The sequence below is a fragment of the Myotis myotis genome, unplaced genomic scaffold, assembly GCF_014108235.1.
Source record: "Myotis myotis isolate mMyoMyo1 unplaced genomic scaffold, mMyoMyo1.p scaffold_m19_p_54, whole genome shotgun sequence".
Lineage (NCBI taxonomy): Eukaryota > Metazoa > Chordata > Mammalia > Chiroptera > Vespertilionidae > Myotis > Myotis myotis.
This window is the reverse complement of record NW_023416362.1, coordinates 32,677-60,115: the sequence shown is the minus strand read 5'-3', so window position 1 is coordinate 60,115 and position 27,439 is coordinate 32,677. Positions and strand designations below refer to the sequence as shown.

At 50.3% G+C, this 27,439-nt stretch overlaps 2 protein-coding genes across 14 annotated transcripts; one reads left to right on the top strand and one right to left on the bottom strand.

Moving 5' to 3' along the window:
- The first annotated feature begins 231 nt into the window (after nt 1-231).
- On the top strand, nt 232-6,001 carry ACR (acrosin). Its single transcript, XM_036311263.1, has 3 exons — nt 232-3,134; nt 3,659-4,027; nt 5,987-6,001. The coding sequence occupies exons 1-3, from the start codon at nt 2,658-2,660 to the stop codon at nt 5,999-6,001; spliced, it is 861 nt and encodes a 286-aa protein (XP_036167156.1). The 5' UTR covers nt 232-2,657.
- Nucleotides 6,002-18,007: 12,006 nt separating this feature from the next.
- RABL2B (RAB, member of RAS oncogene family like 2B) lies at nt 18,008-26,823 on the bottom strand. 13 transcript variants are annotated; one of them, XM_036311368.1, is made up of 9 exons: nt 26,721-26,823; nt 25,930-26,069; nt 22,987-23,028; nt 22,118-22,197; nt 21,409-21,488; nt 19,448-19,559; nt 19,106-19,203; nt 18,726-18,809; nt 18,008-18,637 (listed from the first exon to the last, which is right to left on the bottom strand). In XM_036311368.1, the coding sequence occupies exons 2-9, from the start codon at nt 26,034-26,036 to the stop codon at nt 18,467-18,469; spliced, it is 774 nt and encodes a 257-aa protein (XP_036167261.1). In that variant the 5' UTR covers nt 26,037-26,069; nt 26,721-26,823; the 3' UTR covers nt 18,008-18,466. The 13 variants fall into 13 exon arrangements, with proteins under 13 accessions (XP_036167261.1, XP_036167263.1, XP_036167262.1 ...); XM_036311370.1 differs by having other exon boundaries at nt 26,742-26,802; XM_036311369.1 differs by having other exon boundaries at nt 26,694-26,789.
- Nucleotides 26,824-27,439: the final 616 nt, after the last annotated feature.

Below are 27,439 nucleotides of genomic sequence, written 5' to 3'. Positions count from 1 at the left end.
CTCCTCAGTGGCTCCTGTGGGCTACCGTTCAGGCAGACCCTTCAAGCGACCACACGTGTGGTCGGAGGCCAGGCTGCTGCTCACGGGGCGTGGCCCTGGATGGTCAGCCTGCAGGTCTTCACCTACCACAACAGCCGGAGGTACCATGCCTGTGGAGGCACCTTGCTGAATGCCCAGTGGGTACTCACCGCTGCTCACTGCTTCAGGCTCAATAAGTAGGTGTGGGAGCGGGCAGGGGGTCTTCCCAAGGGCTCTTGTCAGGGACCTTCTTGCGGGGGGCATGTCTCCATGTAGAGTGTCCTGGAGCTCTGGGCCCAGTGGCCACCTGACAGCATGTCGAGGGGACCCCTGCGAGGAGAGGGCTGAGGGTCTCGGGCGCAGCCGGTGCCAGGTGCCAGGCGGGAATGACCTGGTCCTCTGTGCGCACAGAAAACCATACGACTGGAGACTGATTTTCGGAGCAAGGGAACTCGAGTATGGCAGCACCGGGCCCGTGAAAGCACCCCTCCAGGAGAGATTTGTGGAGAAAATCATCCTTCACGAGAGATATTCCTCCATCTCAGAGGCCAACGACATTGCTCTCATGAAGGTCACCCCTCCCGTGGTCTGTGGGAGCCTCGTTGGACCGGGCTGCCTGCCTCCGTTTAAGGCCGGCCCGCCCAGAGCGTCCCAGTCCTGCTGGGTGACTGGCTGGGGGTTCTCAAGGGAGAACGGTGAGTCCGGGAGAGGCTTCCGGGGGCATTGCGCAGCGTTCCCTCAGCGCACTGTGAGGTGAAAGGGTATGTGGGGGGCCTTGGGTGGGTGCAACCTCTGTCCCTTTCCAGCTGGAGAAACTGAGGGCGAGAGCCAAGTGCCTGCCCAGGGCCACTGGTGCTGCATTTTTGAAACGGGGAGAGAAGCTCTAAGTGGGGTTTTGTGGCCGCAGGCCGGTCCTTTCTCTCTCTGGCCTCAGTTTTCCCACCTGTGAGTGGAAAGGCCATAGCCCAGGCCGTCTACCCCCACCCTTGGGAGTCATAGCTCCCAAATCCTCCCCACCCATCACAGCTGCTGTAGGGTTTCCCTGCAGAAGGGAGAGGGAGGAGGGCGGGGTTTGGGGGGTGTCTGCCGTCTCGGTCTCCGTGGCAGGAAGGTTGAGCCGGCAGGGCAGGGCTTTGCACAGGGGGCCGCCTGACTGTTGTGAAGATATGATTGACGCTAACTTACCTCTCATGCTCTTCTGTTACCTGATAACAGACCCTTTAGGCTTTCTAATTCCAGGCTGTTCATCTTGTGGAGTTTAAAACTCAGCTTTTGTTGCTACCCCCAAAATCAGTAATTCCGGGACTCTTCTCTAACTCTTCATCCCCTCCCTGAAGCTTGCTCAGTTTCTGGTAGGGTTGCCACCTGTCTCCCCAGGAAAAGTGTCTCCCGCAGGTGCCCTGGCTACCACTGGCTTCTGCTGACCTTTGACCTTCCCTCCCTGGACCTGCACTGCCCACTCACCCAACCACCAGCCTCCGGGGTGCACGCAGTCCCAGAGGCTGATGTCAGGGTTCGTGCTATCGTGTTGCTGGGGAGTGCAGGCTCCAGCTGCAGCCTGGATGTCTTGCAAGGCCTCTTTCGTCCTAGAATCCCTCTAAACCTAATGGGATTTCTATCGTTTTTTTGGCACACACATTCCCCCTCAGTCCCCCTCCCCTAAGGCTGGGTCTTAAAGAAATCTCAGGCTCCCACTCCTGTGCCCTCCTTCCTCCACACCTTCCTTTCCACCTGTCCGTGGAACACACTCTGAGCCCTCTCCTTTCCCATTGAGGAGGGCGGGCTGTCAGCATGCGTCCTGTGAAACAGGGCCTGGGGATCCAGAAAACCCTTCTCTGCTTGAGGACACCAGGCTCTTCACAACAAATCTCTGGCTCTCTGGGCTCAGGCTCTGCCAAAGACAGAACGGGCAGCTCGCTGGCTAAGGAGCCTCTGTGGTCGCTATTTCGGTGTCACCCCTACCCCAGGGCGGAGCATGCGCAGACTGGGCCTGCCGCTTGGTGGTCAGGGAAGGTGGGGCCGAAGGGATTGGAAACATCAGAGCCATCGGCTGTGTGCCTCGCCCCCACCCACGTGCTCCGTGGGGTCCTGTCTTCCCTTCTGGCCCACGTAGCATGGTCCACACCCGCCCCTCCGCCAGGCCTTACCTGTCTACGCCCCCATCTGCGCTGCAGATGGTGGGTGTTCAAACCCACCCTCTGGGCTATGGGGCCAGAGCAGCAGCTGCCATCAGGACCTCTGTCTGTGGGACCCCCTGACAAAGAGGGGGCAGCTGGTGGCGCTCAGGCTCTGTGTGGCCGACTTGCTCCCGTGCAGACAGGCTGGCCCTTCCCAACCCAGGGGCACCCACAGAGAGTCTGCACAGGAAGGTCTGACTTGGTGCTGATGGGGGTGCCCCTTTCTTCTCTTTCATGACTTCCTGGGAACAGAGAGGGGCCTGCTCATGGGGCGGGGCTCGCCAGCCCACCTGGGGGGTCCTGTCCAAGAGGGTGGAGGAGTCCTGACAGGACCACAGGGAGGGCGACTGACAGCCAGAACTGGACTTGGTTCTGAATCCAGGCCACAGCACATCCCTGCTGCAACGCAGGCAGGCGGTGCTCCAGGCTCCTGACCGGGCAGGGAGCTGGCGTGCAGAAGCCATGAGGTTGCTGCGGGGACTACGTGACACGACACCCGTGGGCCCCACAATGCTCAGCACAGCCTGGTGCCAACTGCCCTCCACGGTCCATCAGCTACCACGAACATACATCTCAGCGACACCGCCCACCCGACATCCCTCTGTCCATTGTCCCCCCCAAGGCATGCGCCCTGGGACACCGCCCCACCCCTCGCTGGTCTGCTGTGTGAAGGGGAGGGTGGGTCTGGGTTTAAATCGAGCATTTCAGGATGAGGAGGGTGCTGTGCGGGGTGGTGGCAGGGCCTTCCCCAGCGTGTCTCCGAGATCACTGACCACCGAGTCCCTGGTTGTAGACCGCAAGATGTCACCTGTGCTGCAGGAGGCGCGAGTGGACATCCTCGACCTCAACCTGTGCAACTCAACCCTGTGGTACAGAGGGCGCATTCGCTCCACCAATGTGTGCGCAGGCTACCCTGAAGGCAACATCGACACCTGCCAGGTAACTGTCCTGGGGGTGCCCAGGCCCGTATGGCCACCTCCTTTTTGGATCCCTCAGCTCCATGCACTCAGGGGACCTGATCTAGTGACCCTTTCCCTGGTTGCATGTCTACGGTCACAGTGAACATGGGCGGTGACAACACCAGCTGCCCCTACAGAGAACCAACCCCCACCTTTAGCACCTTCTCCCACCCTCACACAACGATCACATCACCGAAACACGGCTCCGGACAGAACGTGTATGTCCTTCCCCAGAATATCAACCCTTCCAATCCCTTACACACACACGCTCACGTGTGCCTCCACGGACACGTGAGTTCCTCATCTCCTCCTCCCCGGGAGGAAACCCTTGGTGGCCACACCCGTCACATCCCCACGGACCCTCCACCACAGCCAGCTGCGTTTCTGGGAGCGGAAAACTGTGTGGCTGCAGAAGTTGTCTGCCCAGAGCCTGTGGCCCTCCTGGGCGACAGGGAGAAGTGGCTCTTGGTTCAGCGGAGAGTGACTCCCGTGTCCTTCTGGCAGGGGGACAGTGGTGGGCCGCTCATGTGCAGAGGCTCAGAGGACGCCTATGTGGTCGTGGGAATCACGAGCTGGGGGGTAGGCTGTGCCCGAGCCAAGCGCCCCGGAATCTACACATCCACCTGGCCCTATCTGACCTGGATTGCTTCCAAGATCGGTATCCAGGCCTTGCAGATGGCTCAACCGGCTCAGCAGGGCACCCCTGCCCCTCCCAGTACTGCCACAAACCCCACTCAAGTCCCTTCTGCTAACCCTCCTTGGTACTTCCAACACTTTCCTCAACCACTTCCTCTCAGGCCACCTGCATCCAGACCCCGACCTCCAGCCGCACCCTCACCCCGACCCCCAGCCCCACCTTCACCCCAACCCCCAGCCCTACCCCAACACCGACCCCCAGCCCCAGCCCCAGCCCCAGCCCCAGCCCCACCCCGACTCCCAGCCCTACCCCTACCCCGACCCCCCCAGCCTACCCCGACCCCAGCCCTACCCCTATACCGACCCCCAGCCCCAGCCTCACCCCGACCCCCAGCCCTACCCCCACCCCAACCTCCAGCCCTACTCCCACCCCAACCCCCAACCGCACCCTTACTCCGACCCCCAGCCCTATCCCCACCTCCACCCCCTCCAACACCACCCCAACCACCTCCACCTTTCACTAAACCTACCGAAGCTCCTTCTTTTGCCAAACGACTCCAGCAACTCATAGAGACCCTGAAGGGGAACACGAGGAGTTTTATGGGAAGAGGCCATGAGGAAATGGAGGCCACAGGCCTCCAAGAGCTGACCCTACTGTCAAAAGGCCTAGTGAAACCTTCACTCCCGGGGGAGGAAAAGAAAGATGAATAAGTAAATAAAGCAATATTTCTCTAAGAAGAGATGTTTTCTGGACTTTTTAAAAAAATTGTCGCCAAAACCGGTTTGGCTCAGTGGATAGAGCGTTGGCCTGCGGACTGAAAGGTCCCAGGTTCGATTCCGGTCAAGGGCATGTGCCTGGGTTGCGGGCATATCCCCAGTGGGAGATGTGCAGGAGGCAGCTGATCGATGTTTCTCTCTCATCGATGTTTCTAACTTTCTATCTCTCTCCCTTCCTCTCTGTAAAAAATCAATAAAATATATTAAAAAAAAAAGAATTTAAAAAAAATTGTCTTTATTTCTCAAAAAACATCTATTTTTATTTTAAAAGCAGAATATTTAATTATAAAAAATTCATAGAAAAATAAAATAAAATATCATAGAACTGTGTTTCTCAAAGTGTGGGTTGTCAAAGTGTGTGGACCACATACAATAGAATCACCTAATGGTACATGTTAACAATGAGCCTTGCCAGGCCGGCGTGTCTCAGTGGTTGTGTTACGGAATTTACCAGGCGACTGAAAAATACACAGGGAGGACTCAGAGGTCCAGGGTAAACCCATTTATTTTCAGCTGTTTCACATGTACTAGGACAGTGACTCAGGGTCAGTTCTCCAAATCCCGAGTTTGTGAATATGGAGGAAGCTTTCCCTTTATACCCTTCGGTTTCTTTGCTTTCTATCTGTTTCCTAACTACCAGGCTTTTGTGGTGGCTTCCACAGCCCCTCCTGAGTCAGTCAGAATGGGCAAGTTAGATTGTCTCTAAATGCCTGGTCCGGGTGGTGCTAGTGACCTCCCCTCCAGCTAAGCGGCTACATTCTTTGCTTATGGTCCCTTTGTAAACTGGGAGTAATTAGGAAAACAGGTCTTGCCCCCCTCGCCCCCCCCCCCACCCCGAATGTCTTATATTCCCCATCAGTTGAACATCAACCTATAAACCAGAAGATCACGGTTTGATTCCCAGTCAGGGCACATACCCGGGTTGTAGACTCAATCACTCCCCAGTTGGGGGTGTGCAGGAGGCATCCGACCAATGATTCTCATCATTGATGTCTCTATCTCTCCCTCTCCCTTCCTCTCTGAAATATATATATATATATAATATATATATATATAAATGGGCCTTATCATGGATTTTGTATGGGAATTTCTGAGAATACGATAGACTTTGGTGGGGGCTCATTTAGTTTAACAGAGGATTTTGGTGTATTTGCCTTTTTTTTTTTTTTAACTGGGAATCTCCCTTTTAGATATAGACTGTATCAGTGCTTGGTAAGAGTCCAACACATACAAATTTCTACTATTATCACATCCTTTATCCCTACCAAGTGCCCTGGGTTATCTCACGTTCAGTTCTGTTCTAAAACACTACCTGTTGCTTCCAACAAACACTCCCCCTTCTCTGGCTTACTTTGTCTCTTCCTAGCCTCGTGCCTTCTGAGATTGCCTAAGAGATTGACTGTTCTCTTTACTCCATAGAAAGAGACCCAATAACAGAAAAAGCAAACATAAGCTTAAAAGTATAAAAACACAGTTCCATGGTCACAGTCACTCACTGGGTAGAGTCAGGCTCTGATTTTAACTCCTCATTCTTTTTTTTTTTAATGTTACATGCAATAAACCTTAATATTTCAAGAGAAATAACCTTAAATAATGTTACATGCAATAAACATTAATATCTCAAGAAAAACAATTTTAAATGATATTGTTACATGCAATAAACACCAATTATTCAAGAAAAATAATCTTACATATAATATTACATGCAATAAACATTAATATTTCAAGAATAAAAGGATTTTTAAGTATAATATTACCAAAACTGTACTAACATGTTATGACATCACAAAAGTTATAAGAACTATTAAAAATCTGCAAATAACAGGATTAATTCTATTATAATCTAGTATATCCCCCTCCTTTCAGCTCTATTTTTGTTCATCAGTTTATGTTGTTCATTACATTCCACAAATGAGTGAGATCATATGATATTTATCTTTCTTTGACTGGCTTATTTTGCTTAGCATGATTCTTTTAAAGTCTGTTTTGTCAGATATGAGTATTGCTACTCCAGCTTTTTTTTCTTTTCCATTTTCATGGAAAAATTTTTTCCATCCCTTCACTTTCATCCTGTGTGTGTGTCTTTTGTTTTGATGTGGGTTTCTTGTAGACACCATATAGTTGGGTCATGTTTTTGTATCCATTTAGTTACCCTACACCTGGAGCATTGAATCCATTCACATTTGGGGTTTTTATTGAGAGGTACTTATTTATAGCCATTTTATTCTGTATGGCTAGGTTTCTCTCTCTGTTTCTTCTTCTCAGCAATCCCTTACAACAATCCCTTTAGCATTTCTTGTAATGCTGGCTTGGTGGTGATGAAGTCCTTTAGCCTTTTTTTTTTTTTTTGTCTGGGAAGCTCTTTATTTGACCGTCTGTTTTGAATGATAGCCTTGCTGGATATAGTAATCTTAGTCTCAGATCCTTGCTTTCCATTACATTGAGTACTTTCTGGTCTGTAGAGTTTCTGATGAGAAATCAGGTGTCAGCATTATGGGAACTTCTTTGTAGGTAACAGTTTTCTTTTTTGTTGTTGCCTTTAAGATTTTCTCTTTGTATTTAATTTTTGGCATTTTAATTATGTGTCTGGGCGTGGGTCTGTTTGGGTTCTTCTTGTTTGGGTTTCCTGTGCCTCCTGAACTTCTGTGACTTTTCCTTTTACTAGGTTAGGGAAGTTTTCTACCATTATTTATTCAAACACCTTCTCTATGCCTTTCTCCCTTTCTGCCTCTTCTGGCACACCTACTATTCTAATGGTGTTACGTTTCACATTGTTCCACAGCTCTCTGAAGCTGTCCTCCTGTTTTTTAATTGTCTTTTCTTTTTGGTTCTCTAATTGATATAGATATTACCTGTCTTCTAATTCACTGATTCAATCCTCAGCTTCCCCTAATCTGCTGTGTATTCCTTCCAATGTTTTATGTCATTCTTTATCTCAGACTGTTCTCTTTTCATAATTACTATATCTTTTTTCATACTGTTGAGCATTTTTAACATCATTATTCTGAACTCTGTTTCAGATAAATTTCTTATCTCTGCTTCATTCATCTCTTCTTCTGGAGAATTTGCTAGTTTTTTTTATTTGGGGTTGTTTCTTTGTTTCCTCATTTTGGTTGTTTTTGTTTGTGACTATTTATTAGGTAGATCCTCTACACCTCTCAATCTCTAGTGCAGGGCAATGTTAAAGGATGCTTCTGACTAATTGGATCAGGCAAAGACTCAAAGTCACCAGAGACTGCCTCTGTCTACAGACTAATAGGATGCTGACTTGAATTACCCCCAGGCAATCATCCTCAGGTGTGGTGAGAGTTTTTTCAACAGGGTGGGGCAGTTGCTTCCACCTGGAGGCTAATTGTTATTTTTAATCTCTAAAGTGGCCTCAAGGCAAGGTGTTTTCCAATAGGGTGTGTCAACTATCTTTCTGCTCTCACAGCTCCAGTCCACTTCACACTCCCTCTGCCAGAACACCAAGTGGATGGCTCTACAGGGAATTTTTGTGTGTTGGCCCTTTAAGAGGGTGCCTGAACTTTCAGCTGCCACTCCCTGGCAGACAGCAGCCCACTGCTTTTCACAGCTAGATGTTATGTGGGCACCCTCCTCAGTTTGGTGCTCTCTGCTGGGGAGCCCAGCTTCAGGATTAGATCCCAGAGTTCTCAGTGGCTCCCCCTCCCCAACAGCTGAAATATCTCTTTGGGACTTCAGTTGCCATCTGTGGGTGCCCAGCCAGTCCTTTCATGCCTCCGCCCCTCCTACCAGTCTCTATGCGGTGTCCACCTTCAGTCCTTGGGTATCAAGGTTCTCTCTTATGAGTTTTCTATTGATTGTTCAGGAAGCCTTTTTGTATTTCAGTTGTAATTCCAGCTTGTTCCTGGGAGCATGTCCATGCAGCATCCTCCTACTCTGCCGCCATTTTTAATCTCCTGGACTTTTTCTTATCTGCCCTCCCCAACTGAACCAAAACCCACATCAACTCTACCCTCCTTTACACTTCAACAGATGGATTGTTGTACACTATGTCAATTGTGTTTTTTAACCTTGATTTTCAAAATGAACAAATTGACCTGGGCACGTGGGTCAGGGATGGTCTTTCTCACTTAGCCCTCTGTTCATTAAATCAGTGGGGGTGAGGTCTGGAAAAAGCTCCTATAAGGTGGTCTGACTGGGAAGAAGGGTGTGGGGCAGCTCCAGGGGAGACACACTGTCCTAGTGTATGGAGACAGATCCATGGACTGGGTGTGGAAAGGTGGGGTCCCCAGAACACAAAGGGTGTCTGGTGACTGGGCAGCCAAGCGACAAATGTCCACCACAGACCCAACTTGCTGTTGCTCTAGCAGGAGATTGTCTGTTCAAGCTCATTTCTGGCCTGTGGCTCAACTCTATTAGTTCCTGGATTCAAGCATATTGGAAAAATTATGATTTTCCAGAGCTTTCCAGGGTTGCAATGGCAGGTACTTTTGGATACCTGTGAGTGAGCTCTTAATGGTTTCCTTAACACTTGGGAGTCCTTATTTTAAGACTTTCTGTCATAAGAGAGAGAAACCAAGTTAAGCTATTTAAGTGATGAGGGAAAATGAGGTGTTATGAGGATGCAAAGGTGTCACACAGAACCAATAGGAAGGGCCAGCAGCAGACACCAGGAATGGTGAGGAGCCTATGGAACAACCCTCGTCTGGACTTTCTGTAGAGTAGCCAACCACCTGAAGTTTGCACTCAACCAGAATCACTTGTATCCACTTGCAAATTCCTGGGAAAGAAATTCTGATGGGGTTGGTCAGCTGTCCACTCCGGTGGGGTCAGAAATCAAACTGTCTTTGTGGGGTTAAAAAACACTCCTGGCTCCTGGCGAGCACCCAGGTGCCCAGGTCCAGGAAGCTGACTGTGTGTCAGGTGCAAGATAGTCCCAGGATGACGGTGCAGGAGCAAGTGGAGGAAGCCTGGGCGCAAGAGGCTGAGGGACTGTTCTCCTCTTGCTTGGGCTGCAAGGTGGACAGAGGAAGCAGCCATGAGTCTTTGTTTTCCAGACTCGCCCATCTGCCTGGGTACAAACAAACCCCCTGTTCTATCCTCACCAGCTACGTGGCCTTGGGAAGATGCAGAGCAGAGCTGACCTGGAAACGCACATGCATGTGGGCTGGCGATGAGATGCTGCTGGACAACATTATACTCACCTGCAAGGGGCACCTAGGTGCCCACTGTTTGTCCACTTATGACCCCTGAAATGCTTAGGCCACACAGGAGGCTTAGTTGCCCACAGCTCTGTAGTGTGGTGACATTTGTTTAAATAAAAATTTAAAAAAAACAAATTCTATCATGTTGGCTAAGAGCTGGCATTGCTCAGATTGGAGCTGGCATGATTTTCCATTCCACTGGTTTTGACTGACTCTTCTAAAGCTCATTTCTTAACCCTGGTGCCAGACACTAGTCACCTGCTAAACACTGAACAAAACCCAGTGTGCTGGTCACAGGACAAGACAGAAGCCAAATTATGAGCCACATGGTCCAAAGAGCAGAGACAGTAACTGCAGCAACACAGGACCCACTCTTGCCCTCCCTGGGTGTTCCTGAGCCAGAGCCAGAGCTAGTGGGCCTGCCTGTGGAAGTGGTGGGGCAGGTTGTGCCTCGACGTGGGCATCGGGGGGCATAGAGGAGACTGGGCAAGCAGTGGAGGAGCCCTGTACCAGGAGTTCCCCTCACCCCTTCTCTGCGGAGCCTTCTGGGACCCAGAATGGATTCTTCAGCCCTCTCCCCTGCACATGCTTGAACTCTTGTCCTTAGTTCATCCTGTCTCCTCATGGACGGTGGTGGTGGTGGACACGTGGATGTCCGCTTGGAGGGAAGTGTGAGTGAGGCTTTCGGGTACACCATCAGAGACTTCCCTTGTGGGAAGGTCAGGCAAATGATAAGTATTTGCTGAAATAGAATTCATGATGAGTCTTAACTGCTAAGTACAATAACAAAATGCTTGACAGCAACTGAAAGTACACAGGTATAAGTCCAACTCCAGAAAGGTGGGCCTGTCTAGGAATAACAGATGTACAATACCAACGGAGGGGAGGGATTTCTCATTGTGAACTTGATCAGAGTAAACATCCCAATGACTGTAATTTTTAAATGGAAATGGGAAAAATGGAAGTCATTCATCACTAATGCATAGAAAATTCATCAAGAAACAGGTTACCTTGTGGGGTTTGCTGTAGAAACTATATTCTTGGTAACAAATCACAAAGGACCTACCTCTAGTTTCTGTGTGGGAACATTTGTATAAACATGTGCTTCCACTTCTTGGGTGAACACTCAGAAGTGGAATGCTTTCTGCATCTATTGATATGCGTATATGATTTTTATCCTTCATTTTGTTTATGTGATGTTAATTGATTTGAAAATACTGAATCAAATTTTCATCTCATGAATAAATCCCACTTGATCATTGTGAATGATCTTTTTAATGTATTGCTGAAGTAAAATAATTATACACCATGAACACATGGGATTTATCACAGGAATGCAAGGGTGGTATAATACAAAAATTAATCAATGTAATACACCACATTGCTAGATTGAGGTTGAAAAAACCACACAGTCACCTTGACTGATGCCGAAAAAGATTAACAGTAAAAGCACTCAGAAAATTAGAAATAGAGGAGAACATCTACAACATGACAAAGGCCGTATGAAAAAATCATAAATAACATTGTTTTCAGTTTTGAAACACTGAAAAATTTCCCCCTAAAACCAGGCATAAGACAAGGATGCCTGCAACTTTAATTCAAATAGTACTAGAAATTCTAGTCAGAGAAATTAGGCAGGAAAACAAAAAGAAAGGTATCCATGCCCTAACCTGTTTGGCTCAGTGGATAGAGTGTAGGCCTGTGGACTCAAGGGTCCCAGGTTCGATTCCGGTCAAGGACATGTACTTTGGTTGGGGGCACATCCCCAGTGCAGGGTGTGCAGGAGGCAGCTGATCAAGGTTTCTCTTTCATCGATGTTTCTAACTCTCTATTCCTCTCCCTTCCTCTGTAAAAAAAAATCAATAAAACATATATTTTAAAAAAAAGGTATCCAGATTAGGACGAAAGTGAAACTTTTTTCCATATATCCATGATGATTCTATGTATGGAAAATCCCAAAGTACTCACAGAAAAACTACTAAAGTTAATAAGAGAATTTAGCAAAGTTTCAGGGCACAAGATCAACACACTAAAATCAGCTGTGTTTCTATAACAAGCAATGAAAACTCAAAAAAGAAAATAGCATCCAAAAAATACCTAGAAAGAAATTTAATTAAGAGGCGAAAGACTGGGCCCTGGCCACTGTTACTCAGTGGTTAGAGCATTGGCCCACACATTGAAGGGTCATGGGTTTGAGCCCTGGTCAAGGGCATGTGCCCGGGTTGTGGGTTTGATCCCTGATCCTGATTGGGGTGTGTAGAGGGGACAACTGATCAATGTCTCTATCTCATTGATGTTCCTTTCTCTCTCTCCTCTCCCTCCCTTCCACTCTCTTGAAAAACCAATGGGAAAATATCCTTGGGTGAAAATTAACAACAACAACAAAAAGAGGGGAAAGATTTGTACATGAAAACTACAAACATCACCGAGAGAAATTAAAGACCAAAATAAATGGATGGACACTCAGTGTTCATTGATTAGAAGACTTAATAGTGTTAAGATGTTGTGGAGAGCAGCTACAGTGTTTTGGACAGGTTCAAGCCTTGGACTAATGAGAGAGCACAGTCCTCTCATTGCCACGTGCAAGTACAACCCTGGAGGGCAGGGCCCTCCCAGCACAATTCTAGCCAACAGCTATAGCTGTAAGCTTGAACCTATGGTCCAAACACATGACCCCACATGCCGGAGTGATGTGGGCTTGATAGAGTTCAGGTGCATGTAATTGAGTAGGATCAAAACCCATGAGAATGTTGTAAACATCTTGACCAAGCCCTTACTTTGCCTCGTGGAATCTGGCTATAATATAAAGACACGGCTTGTGGGTGCTGTCGCTGTCTCTCAGAGAAGCAGCATCCTACCGAGACCCAGCTTTCATTCTCTTGTCTGTCTTGTCTAAGCCTTTCAACCGCCCCCACTCAGGTTCACCCTTGGCCGTGCTGGCATGACACAGATGTCAAAACAATCTTTAAAAAGAATAAAGGTAAAGGATTCACACTTCCCAATTTCAAAACAGTACTTCAGAACTACAGCAATTAAAACATGCAGTATTGGGATAAGGATAGACGTCCAAACCAAAGGAATAGCAGTGTGAGTCCAGAATAAACACATACAACTATGACCAATTGATATTTGACAAGGGTGGCAAAACCATTCAAAGGGAGTGCCTTCAGAAAATAGTGCTGGGCCATGGCCAGGTGGCTTAGTTGGTTGGAGCTTGCCCTGTATACCCAAAGGTGGCAGGTTTGATTCCTGGTCAGAGCATAGACCCAGTTTGAGGGTTTGATCCCTATCTGGCTGCATATAGGAGGCAAATAATCAATGTTACTCTCTCACATCGATGTTTCTCTCTCTCCCTTCCTCTCTCTCTAAAATCAATGAAAGCATATCCTTAGGTGAGGATTAAAAAAAAAACAGCCTGGCCAGCATGACTCAGTGGTTGAGCATCGACCTATGAACCAGGAGGTCAGGTTTCGATTCCCAGTCAGGGCACATGCCCAGATTGCAGGCACAATCCCCAGTGTGGAGCATGCAGAAGGCAGCTGATCAGTGAGTCTCTCTCAGCATTGATGTTTCTCTCTCTCTCTCCCTCTCTCTTCCTCTCTGAAATCAGTAAAAATATATTTAAAAAAGAAAAGAAAAAAAAATTAGTGAGAGGAGAACCAAGATGGTGGCAGAGGTAAATGCAGGTACTTGCCACCTCCCACAACCACATCAAAATTTCAACTAAAATATAGAACGATCATTATTCAGCACTGCCTGAAATCTGGCTGAATGGAAGTCCTACAACTAGAGAAGTAAAGAAGAAAGACATGGAGAGACAGAGGCGCGGACCTGGCTGCTTCGACATGTGTTTTTAATTGGGAGGGAGATGTCTGCTTTGGAGGCCTCCTTTGAGAAGCAAGGGGTCCCAGCCCCATATGAGACCCCCAGCCCAGAGTTCCAGAGCAGGGAAGAGAAGTCCCTGTAACTTTGGGTTGTAAAAACGAGTGGGGAGTGTGGGTCAATGACATACGGAAGCTGCTGGAGACTTAGGCAGTTCCTCTTAAAGGGCCAGCACACAGACTTACTTGGACTCTATCCCTCTGAGCTCTAGTGCTGGGTGGTGGCATTGGGGGAACCAGAGAAATACTGAGAGGAACTGGATTGTCTGGCATTGGGGCAGGAACAGATTTCTCCCAGAGGGAGGTGCTCTGAGGGGTCATTGTTCCTATGCTGGGACCTCTCCTGTCCCAGAGCTGACTGGCAGCCATATCTGAATTTCCATCAGCCTAGCTCACACTGTCTGCTCCACCCTGGTGATTCCCTGAGATCCCACCCCATCCTACTTGCAGCCCCACCCAAGCTGTTTGCAGCGGCTTTTCCATATGAATGGCCTGTCCTGGCTCAGGCTTCAGACTTTCCTACAATCTCTTAAACAAGCAGCAGCTGGTATCAGCATGCCCCAAACCTATCAATAGGAGCCCAAGACCTGGCACTAGCACCAGCCTGCCTTGCTTCACAATTTGGCCTCGCCTGGGCACTTCCAAGCCAAATACAAATAACAGCCATCTACAGATTGCCCAGTAGCTCTTGTTGAGTGGCAGCAGGCAGTGGCTGACTGCACAGAAAAACTTATAAAGTTAATAAAAGAGTTTAGCAAAGTTTCAGGACACAAGATCCCTGTCCATATCTGAGTTTGGAGGCCTCAGAACTAGTGTACCTGAGCTGGCTAAGACACCAAAGAACTGAAGACTGATGCTCACATAAGTACCTGTGACAGCATGTCACTGAAAGATAGAGACAGACCAACTGTCCATCAACTAGGAAACAATAAACTGTTGTGGCTCTAGTGGGTTTGGCTCAGTGGATAGAGCAGCGGCCTGTGGACTGAAGAGTCCATGCTTTGATTCCGGTCAAAGGCATGTAACTCGGTTGCAGGTTCTTCCCTGGTCAGGGTGCATGCAGGAGGCAACCAACTGATGTGTTCTCTCAAATCAATATTTCTGTCTTTATATCTCTCTTCCACTCTGTCTAAAAATCAATAGAAAAATATCCTCGGGTGAGGATTAAGAAAAACAGAAAACAAACTGTTAATAAATACAACTAGAGGCCCAGTGCACAAAAATGTGTGCACTTGGGGGGGGGGCGTCCCTCAGCCTGGCCTGCACCCTCTCCCAGTCTGGGACCCCTCAGGGGATGTCCACCTGCTTGGGGGGGGGGGGTCCTGCTGGGGTGCCTGGCCAGCCTGGGTGAGGGGCAGAGTGCCGGGAGCCGGTCCATGCTTGCTGTTTCAAGGGACCTGGCACATATGGCATACTGTTCTTAATATGTTTGCTCACCTTCTTGGCACTATGTGTTTTAACCAAGGTCTCTGAGAAAGGTTGTTTCCCCAGGTAGGGATTTTCCCCTGAAGTTAGGGAGGGAATAAAACCTCTTAACTAAGTGCCAGGCGGGTAATTAATCACTTTAACTATGAACAATCATGCTTAAGCTACATAATGGAGATAAGAAACGCCCTAACCTTTGTAATAGAGATTGATAGGATTGAATCAACTGGTATAAATACAGTTGTAACTAGACAGCAAGATACAGAACTTAGAATACAGAACTTAGAACACAGAACTACTAAGAAGACAGAACGAGGAGAGACAGAACCTAGGCACAGAACCTACACAGAACGTTCTCTAGAGACAGAAGAAATTCGCTGGAGAGAACATGGCAAAAGATCCTGGACAGAAACTGGCCTCAGAACCTAGAGACAGAACCTAGCGAGAGAACATGGCAAAAGATCCTGGACTGAACCTGACTACAGAAACTGGCAAGAGAACCTGACTAGAACCTAGTGACTGAACCTGGCTGGAGAACCTGGACAGAACCTGGCTGGAGAACCTAGCGAGGGAACATGGCTACAGAACCTGGCTGGAGAACCTGGAGAACCTAGCAAGAGAACATGGACTCAGAACTTGGCTGGAGATCCTGAACCAGAACTTCGCTGGAGATCCAGACCAGAACTTGGCTGGAGATCCTGGCTAGAGATCCTGGCTAGGCTGCTGATCAACTGAACGCTGTCTCCGTGTCATTCCTTCTTTGCCGACTCCGTCCACACCTTTGGGGACCCCTGGACCAGCTGGGGCAGGACCCTGGCAGCAGAGGGCCGTTTTTAGGCTGGCCACAGCCCCTTCAGGGTGGAGGTCCCCACTGGGGTGCCTGGCCAGCCTGGGTGAGGGGCTGATGGCTGTTTGCAGGCTGGCCACAGCCCCTTTGGGGGGAGAGGGGGGTCCCACTGTGGTGCCTGGCTAGCCTGGGTGAGGGCTGTTTTCAGGCTGGCCACATCCCCTTCAGGGTGGGGGTCCCCACTGTGGTGCCTGGCCAGCCTGGGGAGGGGCTGATGGCTGTTTGCAGGCTGATCAAGCTCCCCCAGTGGGGACCCTCATCCCATGGGGCTGTGGCCAGCCTGGGTGAGGGGCTGATTGCCGTTTTCAGGCTGGCCACGCCCCCTGGAGACCCAAGCTCCCAGCCTGTCCTTTTTTTCTTTCTTTTCAGCAGGTATCTGGAATTTATTTATCTTCTATAATGGAAAATTTGTAGCCTTGAGCAGAGCTGACTGGCCAGGGCTGGCCAGGGCAGGTGGGAAGCTTGGCTTCCTCCATCACCGTGGGCAACCCAAACCTCCTGCTTGCTTCAGCTCAGTGGCTGCCACCATCTTTGTGATGGAGTGATGGAGTGATGGTTAATTTGCATATCACTTTTTTTTTAGATAGGATGAATTGTTATTCTGACATGGAATGAAGAACATGATAAATGGTTACATCTGGATACATTATGCAACTGAAGGACAAAGGGTGACATATTGTATCATTCCATTTATATGAAATGTCCAGAATTGATAAATCTATAGAGACAGATACAGATTTGTATTTGCCAGGGGCTGAAGGAGAAATGACTTATGAGTAAAGGGTTTTACTTTTAAGAGATGGAAATGTTTTAGAACTGGAGGTAAGAGTTGCTCAACATTGTAACTGTATAAATGGCACTGTAGTATTTTTTTAAAATATATTTTATTGACTTTTTTACAGAGAGGAAGGGAGAGAGATAGAGAGTTAGAAACATCGATGAGAGAGAAACATCGATCAGCTGCCTCCTGCACATCTCCCACTGGGGATGTGCCCGCAACCCAGGTACATGCCCTTGACTGGAATCGAACCTGGGACCCACTGAGCCAAACCGGTTTCATTTTACTTTAACCCCTAGAGTACCAGGGAGCGTGATCGCACTCCTCCTGTCTTTTGCCAAAAGTGCCGGGAGTGCGATCGCGCTCCTCCTGCAGTGTCACTATTAGATGCTAGTAGTTCACTCTTTATTGACAGGTGGCACTCAAAGGGTTAAAATGGTTTTGCTATGTAAATTCCAATTCAATAAGTTATTACCAAAAAAATTTTGAGGGTGGTGTTTCTTGCATCAGTCAAGACAGAATGAACTTTACAAAGCAGGTGGATCTGAGCAACAGCAGGGTGAGTGGTGTGGACGTTGCTGGCAACCTGCAGAACAATTGCTTTGTGTTGGGGGGTAACTCAGAGCTGCTGTGCTTGCCCTGGGGGCTGTTGAGCCACCTCTCCACCCCCTGCTCCCATGGATGACTGGACAAAACCCTGGTGTCAAGTGGGATCTGTGGGGCAGCTTGTCCTGCAGAGGATCCCTGAGCGGGAGGGCAGGGAGATGAAAGCTGGCCCTGCTGAGCCCACACCTGCTCAGCTTCTGCTTCTGCTCCTGCCCTGCTCCAGCCACTGCTTTTCTGAGAGAACTGCCCCAGGAAGTTAGGGAAGAGGTGGCTCCTCAGGCTCTGCCTGGAAGGACCCTGATGCACAATGGTTATGTAAAACCAATATCAATGGTGAGCCTTAGGGTATTTGAAATACATCTCAATAAAGTCATTACATTTAAAAATACTTGTTATTTACAGTAACTCAAAGGTGTTTTGTTTTTATTGTTTTTAAAAGCCCACCTCACCAGAGTAACACATTCCTGTAAATCCTTGTTCAGCTTTAATCTCTTAAATAGAAATAGTAGTAAGCATCTGTAACTTAGAGGGGAAAAGTTTGTTCTCCCCCCCACCCCAAACTCATTCTTTTTAAAACACTCAGTGGCAGTGAGTGGTCTCTATCCCAGTAAGTACAGAGTTAACCTAGGTGTCCCCAGACATCAGGGCAGTCTCCTGCACTATGGCGGTTGGAGATCTGCAAATTCTTTCATGCTGTTGGCCCAGTGAAAACCAGACCCACAAAACACGCACGTGTTCAATGGTTATGTAATCCAATCTTTATTGTAAAAGGAAAACATAAAAAATACAGTGGAAATGACGTACAAGATGATCACTAAGCACATCAGTGAGCCACAGGTACTGGAGAGAAGGGCATGTCTGTGCCCTGGCTGCCCGGGCACCACGTCCCACCATTGCTTGGAATGGGAAGGAATGCCTCATGCTGAGGTTGGGCTTTTAACTGTTCTGGGAGACAAAAAAAAAAAACAACACCAAAATTTCCTTATATTTAAGAGACACACGAAGCAGGTTCCAAGATTCTCTTCTCTGTCCAACCCTAGAGAGGGATTGATCTCCAATCCTGGTCAGGGTCTGGATGGTGATGCCCTGTCCCTGTCCTTCAGCACAGGGGGTGGCTGTAGATGGTTGGATGTGGAAGGTCATGAAGTTTCTCAGTTCAGAGCCGGAGCTGTGAAGGGAGAGGCATCCTCGGGCTCAGGAGGGAGGCAGGCTCTTGGTGCTGCCACACTGCTCTTGGTCTGGCAGTTCCTCTTCCTTCTGCTCCAAATCAATGTTCTGTGGACAAGGTTTCGGGTGAGGCCTGGCCCTATGCTTGCCTGCCTGCGGCGATACATCCACGGCGGTGCATGTGCCAGCAGGTGCTGCCTGCAAGAGCCACTCTGTTGGCTTATGCTCCGTACCCTCTGAAGAGAAGCCTTTTTGGGATCCCCCCTAACACTGGGGCCTGACCTACCTCAAGCTCCTGCAAAACCTCATCCATGAAGTCCTGGGAATTCTGCTTGTAGGACACAGCTAATCGAATTGCGTCATTGAAGAGCTGGGGAGGAAGGAAAACATGGCCATGGGTGCCAGTGTCCTGGGCTCTGCCTGCCTTGGACCCACTGGCCAGGTTTTAAGTCCACACAACACTTAAGTCCAATATCAGCAAAGTCACCCCTTAATTTACTTTCTTCCCATCAGCCTGACTCCACCCATGGGCCCATTAGCTCCCCTGTCAATGCCACAGGGACCCCTACCTGTCAGCCCCAGTGCCCACCCCCTCTGCCAGTCCTTCTCTTGTGGTTTCCCTGTCCTTCACCACCTGGCTGTCTGACCTCTGCAGACCAGTATTACCTTCACCACGTTGGTGCCATCAGCAGCTGAGACAAAGTACAGGGGTAGGGAGAACTTCCTGGCAAAATTGAAGCTTTTTTGGGTCACCTTCATGTCAGCTGTAGAGAGAAGGTAGGAGACAGGCCTGTCCATCCAGGGAAAGAGAGAGGGGTTTGCAGGGTGGGTCACCGGCAGCCCCATTCCAGAAAGTGGGCTCTTTACTGGGAAGGGAGTGAGGGCCTCCAACCAATGGCTGTGTCTTGGGAAGGATGAATCATTGAAGACTCATGTCCCTGGAAAACTGGAAGAAACCTGTGGTGGGTCCCCATGAACTGCTGACCCCAGACCCAGGGGTGGCCCTACCATCGATTTTATTGGCCACCACGACACACGGGATCTCTGGCCTGAACTCCCGAAGCTCCGTGTACCAGGTGCCCAGGTTCTTATACGTGACTTTCCTTTGCACATCGAACACCTGCAATAAGCAGAGAAGTAGCTCGGGTGTGTCAACGTCTCCATATGCCACCTAGGCAACTCGCCCACACGGGCAGTGAGCTTGGTGCACATCACAGGCTTGGGAACTGGGACTGGGCCCCTGCTGAGCTGCAGTCTCTCTGACCAGAGGCTGTACCTGTGCCCACCCTTCTCCAGAAAGCCCCCAGAATCAAAGTGGTTTTAAAAATCTTTTTTTTCCATCTTGTCACCTAATTTATTTATCTATTTTAACCATGTTGTATCATCTTACTAATCAATAGTTTGTAAAAAACTGTAAACTTTTTCCTTAGTCTATTATTTTTATTGCTGAAAGTGTTTTAAAATTCCTTTGTAATAATGTAAAGTGTTTCCAGAAGTTCACTTTAGATACTATTATTTACTTTAAACTCTAATCCTCTAACCTTCTGTTCACTTTGTACTGCAAACTTTTAAAAGTTAATTTTTACATTTTATTATTTTGTAGCTTTTAATTTTATTAACTTTTTGGAACTTGTAGTTTTTACCTACTTTAAAATACCAGCAGGAAGTGTGAGCACCTCAGATTTGCCCTAATGCCTCGAGTTGCTGTGCAGGGACCCTCAAGCCCCTCGGAGGCCAGCCTCCTGCTTCCAAGCTGTCTGTCCTCTGGAATAAACTCACTGCCCTGCACCACCCCACACAACAGGGGATGTGACGACAAGCCTGTCTCCTGCTGGAATGGCTGCTATTACTTCTAGATGGCCCAGCCTTTCGTGGGAGCTACATGGACCAGGACCAGGCCTTGCGTGCACGCGGCAGGTGTAGATCAGCAGCTGTCACATCCAGGACAGCGGGAGGTCCACCTGGGAGGCTCATCCATGGTTCTCCCAGGACCAATGCCAACAAGTGACCAGGTTGTCTTGAAATCCCAACAGACTTCTTGTAAAGCATTCTTGTGACAAAACTCCTGCTTCATACCAGGCTGCCTCCCGTGATCACCATCCAACAGTCACCTTTTCCCAGGTCTTATTTCTGGAGCTTCCTCTCCTCATTGTGGGAGCCAAGGAGCTGGCTGAGATGAGGAGCCCTCCTGTCAGAGGTTCAAGGTGAGGGTGGAACCCCAGCTCCCTCTGGGACTATGGGATCCCCTTGTGGTCATCAGAGATAGGTGCTTTCTGCCTGCCAGGCCATGCAGCAGGAGGGACTGCACGCCAAGCCCCAGAAGAGGGTCCAAGAGGAGCCCATGGAGGCGTGTCAGAGGCCAGAGGAGGTCACTCCAGAGAGAAAAGAGAAGTGAGCTCTGAGCACCAAGGGCCAGGGCTGAACTAAGGCAGAGCGGCTGGGACCCACCTTCCCTGCTCTCCAGGGTCATGTGTGACTCCTGGCATGATACTGCCCTCACTGCCTCACCTTGCCACCCTCTTCTGTCCCCTTGCAGACATTAGCTAAAATTCTGGAAAATTTCAAGGGCTTTTGTACTTAAGGGAGAGTAGGACCAGAGAGTTCGGGGGCAGGCCCTGAAGGACAGTGGCTGACAGGCTGACACAAATCTCTCATGTCCTGGCTCTTCCCAGTGCTGTTTCCTGTCCTGCTGTGACACTATGACCCAGCCTGGGCTGCAGGGGGCACCTCAGGATACTGTTCTAGACAGCGAGATAAAGGCTGGGAGGGAGAGGAAAGGGCTGGTTTGGGAGGGAAAGCCCCCTGAGAACTGCTTTCCTTTTAGCCCCCCAGCGTCTGTCCTATGTGAGCACCACCAGGATGGTCATGGGAGACCTCAGGAGCCCCCTCAGTATTGCTGGGCCCCTTGCCCCTCCCCCCCAGGCTAGAATTGCCCAGAGTCTTCGCCCACCTCCCAGCAGGTCTCATACCATGATGCAGGCGTGGGCCTTGTGGTAGTAGGAGGCATGCATACTCTGGAACCGCTCCTGGCCCGCCGTGTCCCAAAAGTCTGCAATATGAACACAGCTCTGACTGCCTGACAGGCTGGAGGGCAGGGACCCTGAGCATCTCCACGCAGGTGTCTGCGCGGAAGCATGGGAGACATGGAGTCCACCCAGCGTGCTATCAGGACCCAGGGAGCCTGGCTGAGCTGAGAGGCCTGTGCACACTTGTGTGCATGTGGGTGGATGAGAGGAGGCACAGGGCCAGGAGGATGGAGAATGCAGACAGGAAGCCCCAAGGAGAAGCTCCCTCCCACCCCCATGTCCCCCTGTGTGGTGACTGCAGATGGTGAACACGGTTAGGGAGGATGTTGGGCCTGGCCAAGGGGAAGGTTGTCACCTCACGGTAAGTCAGAGCCCTTTGTGGAAGAGAATTTTCAGACCATGTTTGTTATGTCTGGACGCTGGCTCCATCAGAACAGGAGGTCAGAGCACTGGAAATGAGCCCCTGCATCTTCCTCCCCTCGCAGGCCTCCAGGCTCTCAGCAGGTGGCCTTCCTGCCACCCCTCGCCTGCATCCCTACTGGGGTCTCATTTCCTCCCACTGGATTCTCTCCCTCAGACCTTGTCTCCCTCCCACCCCCCACCCCCCACCCCCCACCCCCTGCCTGAGAGTTGGAGTAATTGTGTTGCTCACCCACAAGAATGGTCTTGCCATCCACAGTAGCTGTGTGCTTATACAGGGTCAGGGCATACGTGGATAGCTGCTGGGGCTGACTGTGGTCAGGTTAAGGAGCAAAGGTGAACAAAAAGGGGAGAGGTTGGTGTGACAGAATGGGCTCTTTCTCTCCTTTTCTTTCTGGCATTATTTCGATTTTATATGGAATGAATCAGCCTCAGGTATCTCTGGCACCAGCTCCATGGGCGAGGACGAGTGGGAGAGCCCGGCAGCGTGTCCTGACCTCCTGGGTCCGAGGGGACCCCTGGAACGGAACTTCACAAACAGGCTATCATAAGCAGCGCCACGTGTTACTTTAGCAATATGACTGTTTCAGGGAAGAAAGCTACCACAAGCCAGACAGCTGACCAGCTGTGAACTGTAGTTGGCCTGTGTGTGAAACCCCAACAGGACCCCTGCGGGTAACCCTTCCTGAAGCAGCAAGACGTGGGCAGTCACCCCTGGGACACAGGACATGCAGGTGGGTGGGTGTAAGGGAGACCTGATGGAAGGTGAGGCAAGAAACGCCCCAACTCCCTCACCCACAGTTCCCAGTGGGTTCACCTGGGAAGCTTTGTAAACTATCCTGGTTGCCAGGCAGGTCTCACTCCCAACCTGCAGCACGAACGATTCATGGGGAGAGGGTGGGGCTGGCAGCTCATATTTCATAGAGCTCATTCACACCAGAGAATTATTAAGTATCAGGAGCCCAAGCTTTGAGTGAGATAGGTGAAGTGATTTGCACAGGGATCCAGGCCTTTGGCAGGCACTATTAGCCACTCTACCGCCCTCCTAATATATAGCAAATCCAAATATGAATAAGGCCCAATATATGCAGCATTTCAAACCTTGAAGGATACAATCCATCCATGAGAAATCTCTCCATGAGTCTGTAAGGAGAACGTGCACGATGGTCAGGCACGTCCCCCCGGGGGCCACCAGCTGAAGTCACCTGTGGCCCCTCCCATTCGATCCTCAGCCACACAGGTTCCCTTTAAGGATGATGCCCAGGACCTCCCTCTTCCTGACTCCCCTGAAGTTCCCAGCACACACAGCTGCTCTGCCCACGGCAGGCACCACAGCAGCTGATCAGCAGCGCCAGCTGAAGAAGCAAAGACCCGTCACCTGAGCTCTGCGTGTGTCTATGCTGGAGATCTGTGTGGACCATAGTAAACGCAACCGATCTAAAATTGAACCTGTGTAACCAACTAGATCTGATCCTGCCGAGGGACCTAGTTAGTGCCATCCCTCCTTCTTCACGCCTGGAACCTGGGACTTACATGACTAACCTCCATGACCTAACAGCTCACGCTGCTGTGTGCACCAGTCCTGTGAGGCTCGGAGATCCACTATCTCCACCTCTGCACTGTGGACACCGCAGTCACCACTGCGTTATAAATGGGAAGCTTGAGGCCAGGAAGGCTGTATCCCCAGCCTGAAATCTGTTTCCCCCACAATCTGCAGGTCTTCCAGGCTTTGGTCAAAGGTCACCTGAGCAATGAGACCTTCCCTGATTATCATATTTATGACGAGCAGGCAAGTTCTATCTCACCTTGCAGTGCCTCGCTGCCCCGCAGGTAGCACCAATGGAAACATACATATTTTACTTATGATATCTCTCAGATAGAGTGGAATGCACATGGAAGCAATTTTTGAATTTTTAGTTTATTTCTGCATCCCCAGGGCCTCGGTAAAAAAACATCTAGACTGTAACCACCTTCCAAACACCATGGCATATTGCAGCCATGCCCTCACCCCCACAAGCAAAGGCTGAGTGAGGAGCCGAGCAGACTTCCATGCTTTTGAGACTGTAACTAGTGTCCAACAAGGCCAGGTAGGGAGTGGACTTCTTCCCTGCAGAGGGTAACAAGGTTCCCTCCCCCCACAGTGTCAGCTGAGACCTCACAGTCAGAGGCGGTGGGTGGGGGTGGTGCAGCCCCTCCTCCTTCCCCAGTGAAGAGCACCACAGGAAGCCAACTCAGACAGAAGTTTAAATAACACAATATTCAAATGTCCCAGTTTCAGCAGAAAATCATTCATCATACCAAGAACCAGGAAACTCTCCAACAGAATGCAAAATGACGATCAGCAGACACCAACACTATGACAAGCCAGATGTTGCAATCATCTGACAAGGCTGATAAAGCAGCTTCATAAAAATGCACCACTGAGCAAGTGCAGATGTGCTTGAAGTAAATGAAAAATATAGCAAGTCTCAACAATGGACTACTTTTCAGCACAGAAATAGAAGATATAAATAAGGACCCAACACTAGGAAGAATTAACGCCAGTAAAAAGTCCATACTTCCCAAAGCAATCTATAATGCCAATGCAATTCCCATGAAAAGACCAATGGCGTATTTCACAAACTTAGGACAAATAATCCTAAAGTGTATATGGAACCACAAAAGACCCTGAATAGCCACAGCAATCTTGGGAAAGAAGAACAAAGTTGGTGGAATCATGCTACCTGATATAAAACTATACTACAAGGCCATAGTAATCAAAACAGTATGTTAGTGACATAAAAACAGACACACAGATCAATGTAACAGAATAGAGAGCCCAGAAATAAACCCACACCTTTATGGTCAATTAATAAGTGACAAAGGAAGCAAAAACATACAATGGGGTAAAAACAGTCTGTTCAATAAATGGTGTTGGGAAAACTGCATAGATAACATGCCAAAAAAAAAGAAGAAAGAAAGAAACTAGACCACCTTCTTATATTGACTTTTGTTTTTGGATATGTCTCCTTGGACAACAAAAGAAAATATAAACAAATGGGATCACATCAGACTAAATGAGAGCTGCACTGGGTGCTGGGGGCATGAATTCATGAAGACAGCCTGAAACCAGCAAATCCCCAGAGACTCATTCACAGCTACTCAAGTCCAAGGCCTTGTTAGTCAAAGATAAAGGTGGACAACAATGTGGTTCTGGAGCACCTGGGAGGGAAGATTACACAAGACATTTGTTTGGGGCAGGTCCACCCTCATTCTGTGAAGGCAGAAATGGATGTGTGCCCTTGCTAGCTCAAGACAGGTGAGAACTAGGATCACAGCTCCTGGAGAGAAGGTGCCAGAGCCTCCGTTCCAATCTTGTGCACACAGGTACTGACATCAGTTAAAAAATAAGCCAAACTTGCCCTAGCCAGTTTGGCTCAGTGGATAGAGCATCAGCCTGCAGACTGCAGGGTTCCAGGTTCAATTCCAGTCAAGGGCACATGACGGGGTTTGGGCTCAATCCCCAGTAGAGGGCGTGCAGGAGGCAGCCGATCAATGATTCTCTCTCATCATTGATGTTTCTCTCGCTCTCTCTTTAAAATATATTTTTTAAAAATTAAGCCAATCTTTACGTTGAGCATGCTTAGTTGTGATTTCTACTCGCTCTTTGAGCTCAGTGAGTCCCTCGGTGAAAGCATTTTTACTACCTTTACCCGGTCTGTCACTGGTTGTGTTAGTCACATCTGTCACACTTCCTCCAACTTCAGTCTCTCAGTCCACAACCACATACAGGAACACCCCAGTTCTCCCTCCTCAGCCTGGACTGCTCCACACCGTCTGCCAGTACTCATGGAAAAAGCTCAACTTCCTTAGTCCTATGACTTGAGCCCCCACAGGTGCTGATGTGATCCCCTAGTCTCCCCATTTCCCCAGTGCACATCTGGGCTCCAGCCAAACTACTCTCATGACTTCCACAGAAGCTGTGCTCCACTGTGCCTCCAGAGAACTTCTGAGAGCTCAGACCCACTCTGGGCCCTGCCTTTCTCCCCCAATTTCCCAACATACTTGGACTTGCCCACAGCGCTGTCCCCCAGGCAGATGATCTTCACGTTGTCATCAGCATCATATTTCTCTTGGTCCACCTCACAGGGGCTGGCTTTGTCCCTGGCCATTGGCCCCTGGCTCAGCTCAGGGGAGGGGGCTATCTGTATGGACAGGGGAGAGAAGGAGCGGGTGAGAGGGGCCCGAGGACACAGGTACCCCTTCTCTATTCACCACCACCTGGCCCACGCCCGCTGAATCAGCGGGCCGTAATCTCTCACCCCACCACGACCCCCTCAGAGTGGTTGACTCTGTCATCTCCTTACCACAGACACACGCTCAGGGCCATACCGCCCACTCCCACCCGGAGAGAGAGTACAGGCTTTCTACACACAGTTTTCTCATTTGTAAAACAGGGAGACAACGCAGTGCCCGTGTCGTGTGACCGACGTCAGACTCTGTCAAAGACACGGCGCTCTGTAGCCTGGGCCGCCATCACTGAATCACAGTGACAGGCCCCCAGCAGAAGCAGGCCCTGTCCTCCCGAACCTCTGCCTCAAGCCTCTCGCCACCGCTCCATTCCCGGCGCGCCCACGAGACGCCGCCCCAGCAGCGCCCGGAGTGGCCACCTCCGAGCCCTGCGGTGGTGGGCCGTCCTCCGCACCCAACGGCAAACGCCCTCCCTCCACAAATATCTGGGGGCGGCGGACAAGTCTGGGGCCCGCCGCCCGCACCTCTTGGGCCCTGCCCTCCATCCCGGGTGCCCGGGGGGCCGTGCGGACCCGCACCCCTAGGACCCGTCCGCTCGGACGCACGGGGCTCACGCAGCGCCGCACCGGCTTCGGACTCGGCCGCGTCCCCGCAGCTGCTACGCAACGGCGCAAGGACCCCGACGAGGGCTGCCCGACCGAAGCCTGAAGGACCCCACGAGGCGCGGCTGCCTAGCGCGGTGCCGGCGGGAGGACGCGGGGGGGGGGGGGGGGGGGAGGGGGGGGGCGGGGGGGAGGGGGGGGCGGGGGGGGGGGGGGGGGGGGGGGGGGGGGGGGGGGGGGGGGGGGGGCGGTGGGGAGGGGGGGGGGCGGGGAAGCAGGGGGCAGTAGGGGCGGCCTCGGGCTCGTGGAGGCCCGAGCCTGGGTCAGCGGGCCCGGGACTAAATCGGGGCTTCCGTGCTCAGGCCTCCTGGGATGGCGGGACAGCGGGCCTCAGGCGTGGGGGTAGGACCCCAGGGAAGGCCCCCTGCGGGCGTTGGGGCACAGGTGCGGAGGCTGCCGCTGCGCCCAGGGACCCCTGGCTTGGCCACCGCCTTCAGGAAAGTGGTGGAGGGTGACGCTTCAGGGGCGGGAGGCACATGACTGGAGAGTTCTAAAGTTTGCAGTTCTCCGGTGGGTGAATTTGAGTTCATTTTTCTTTGCGGCGACATTTGTTATTAACCATGAGTCGAGACAGCCGCCACCGAACCTGGTTGAGCAGGGAGCCTAGCCCTCCCTCGGCACCGCCGGCCCAGGTGCATCCATGGATTCTGTCAGCAAGGATC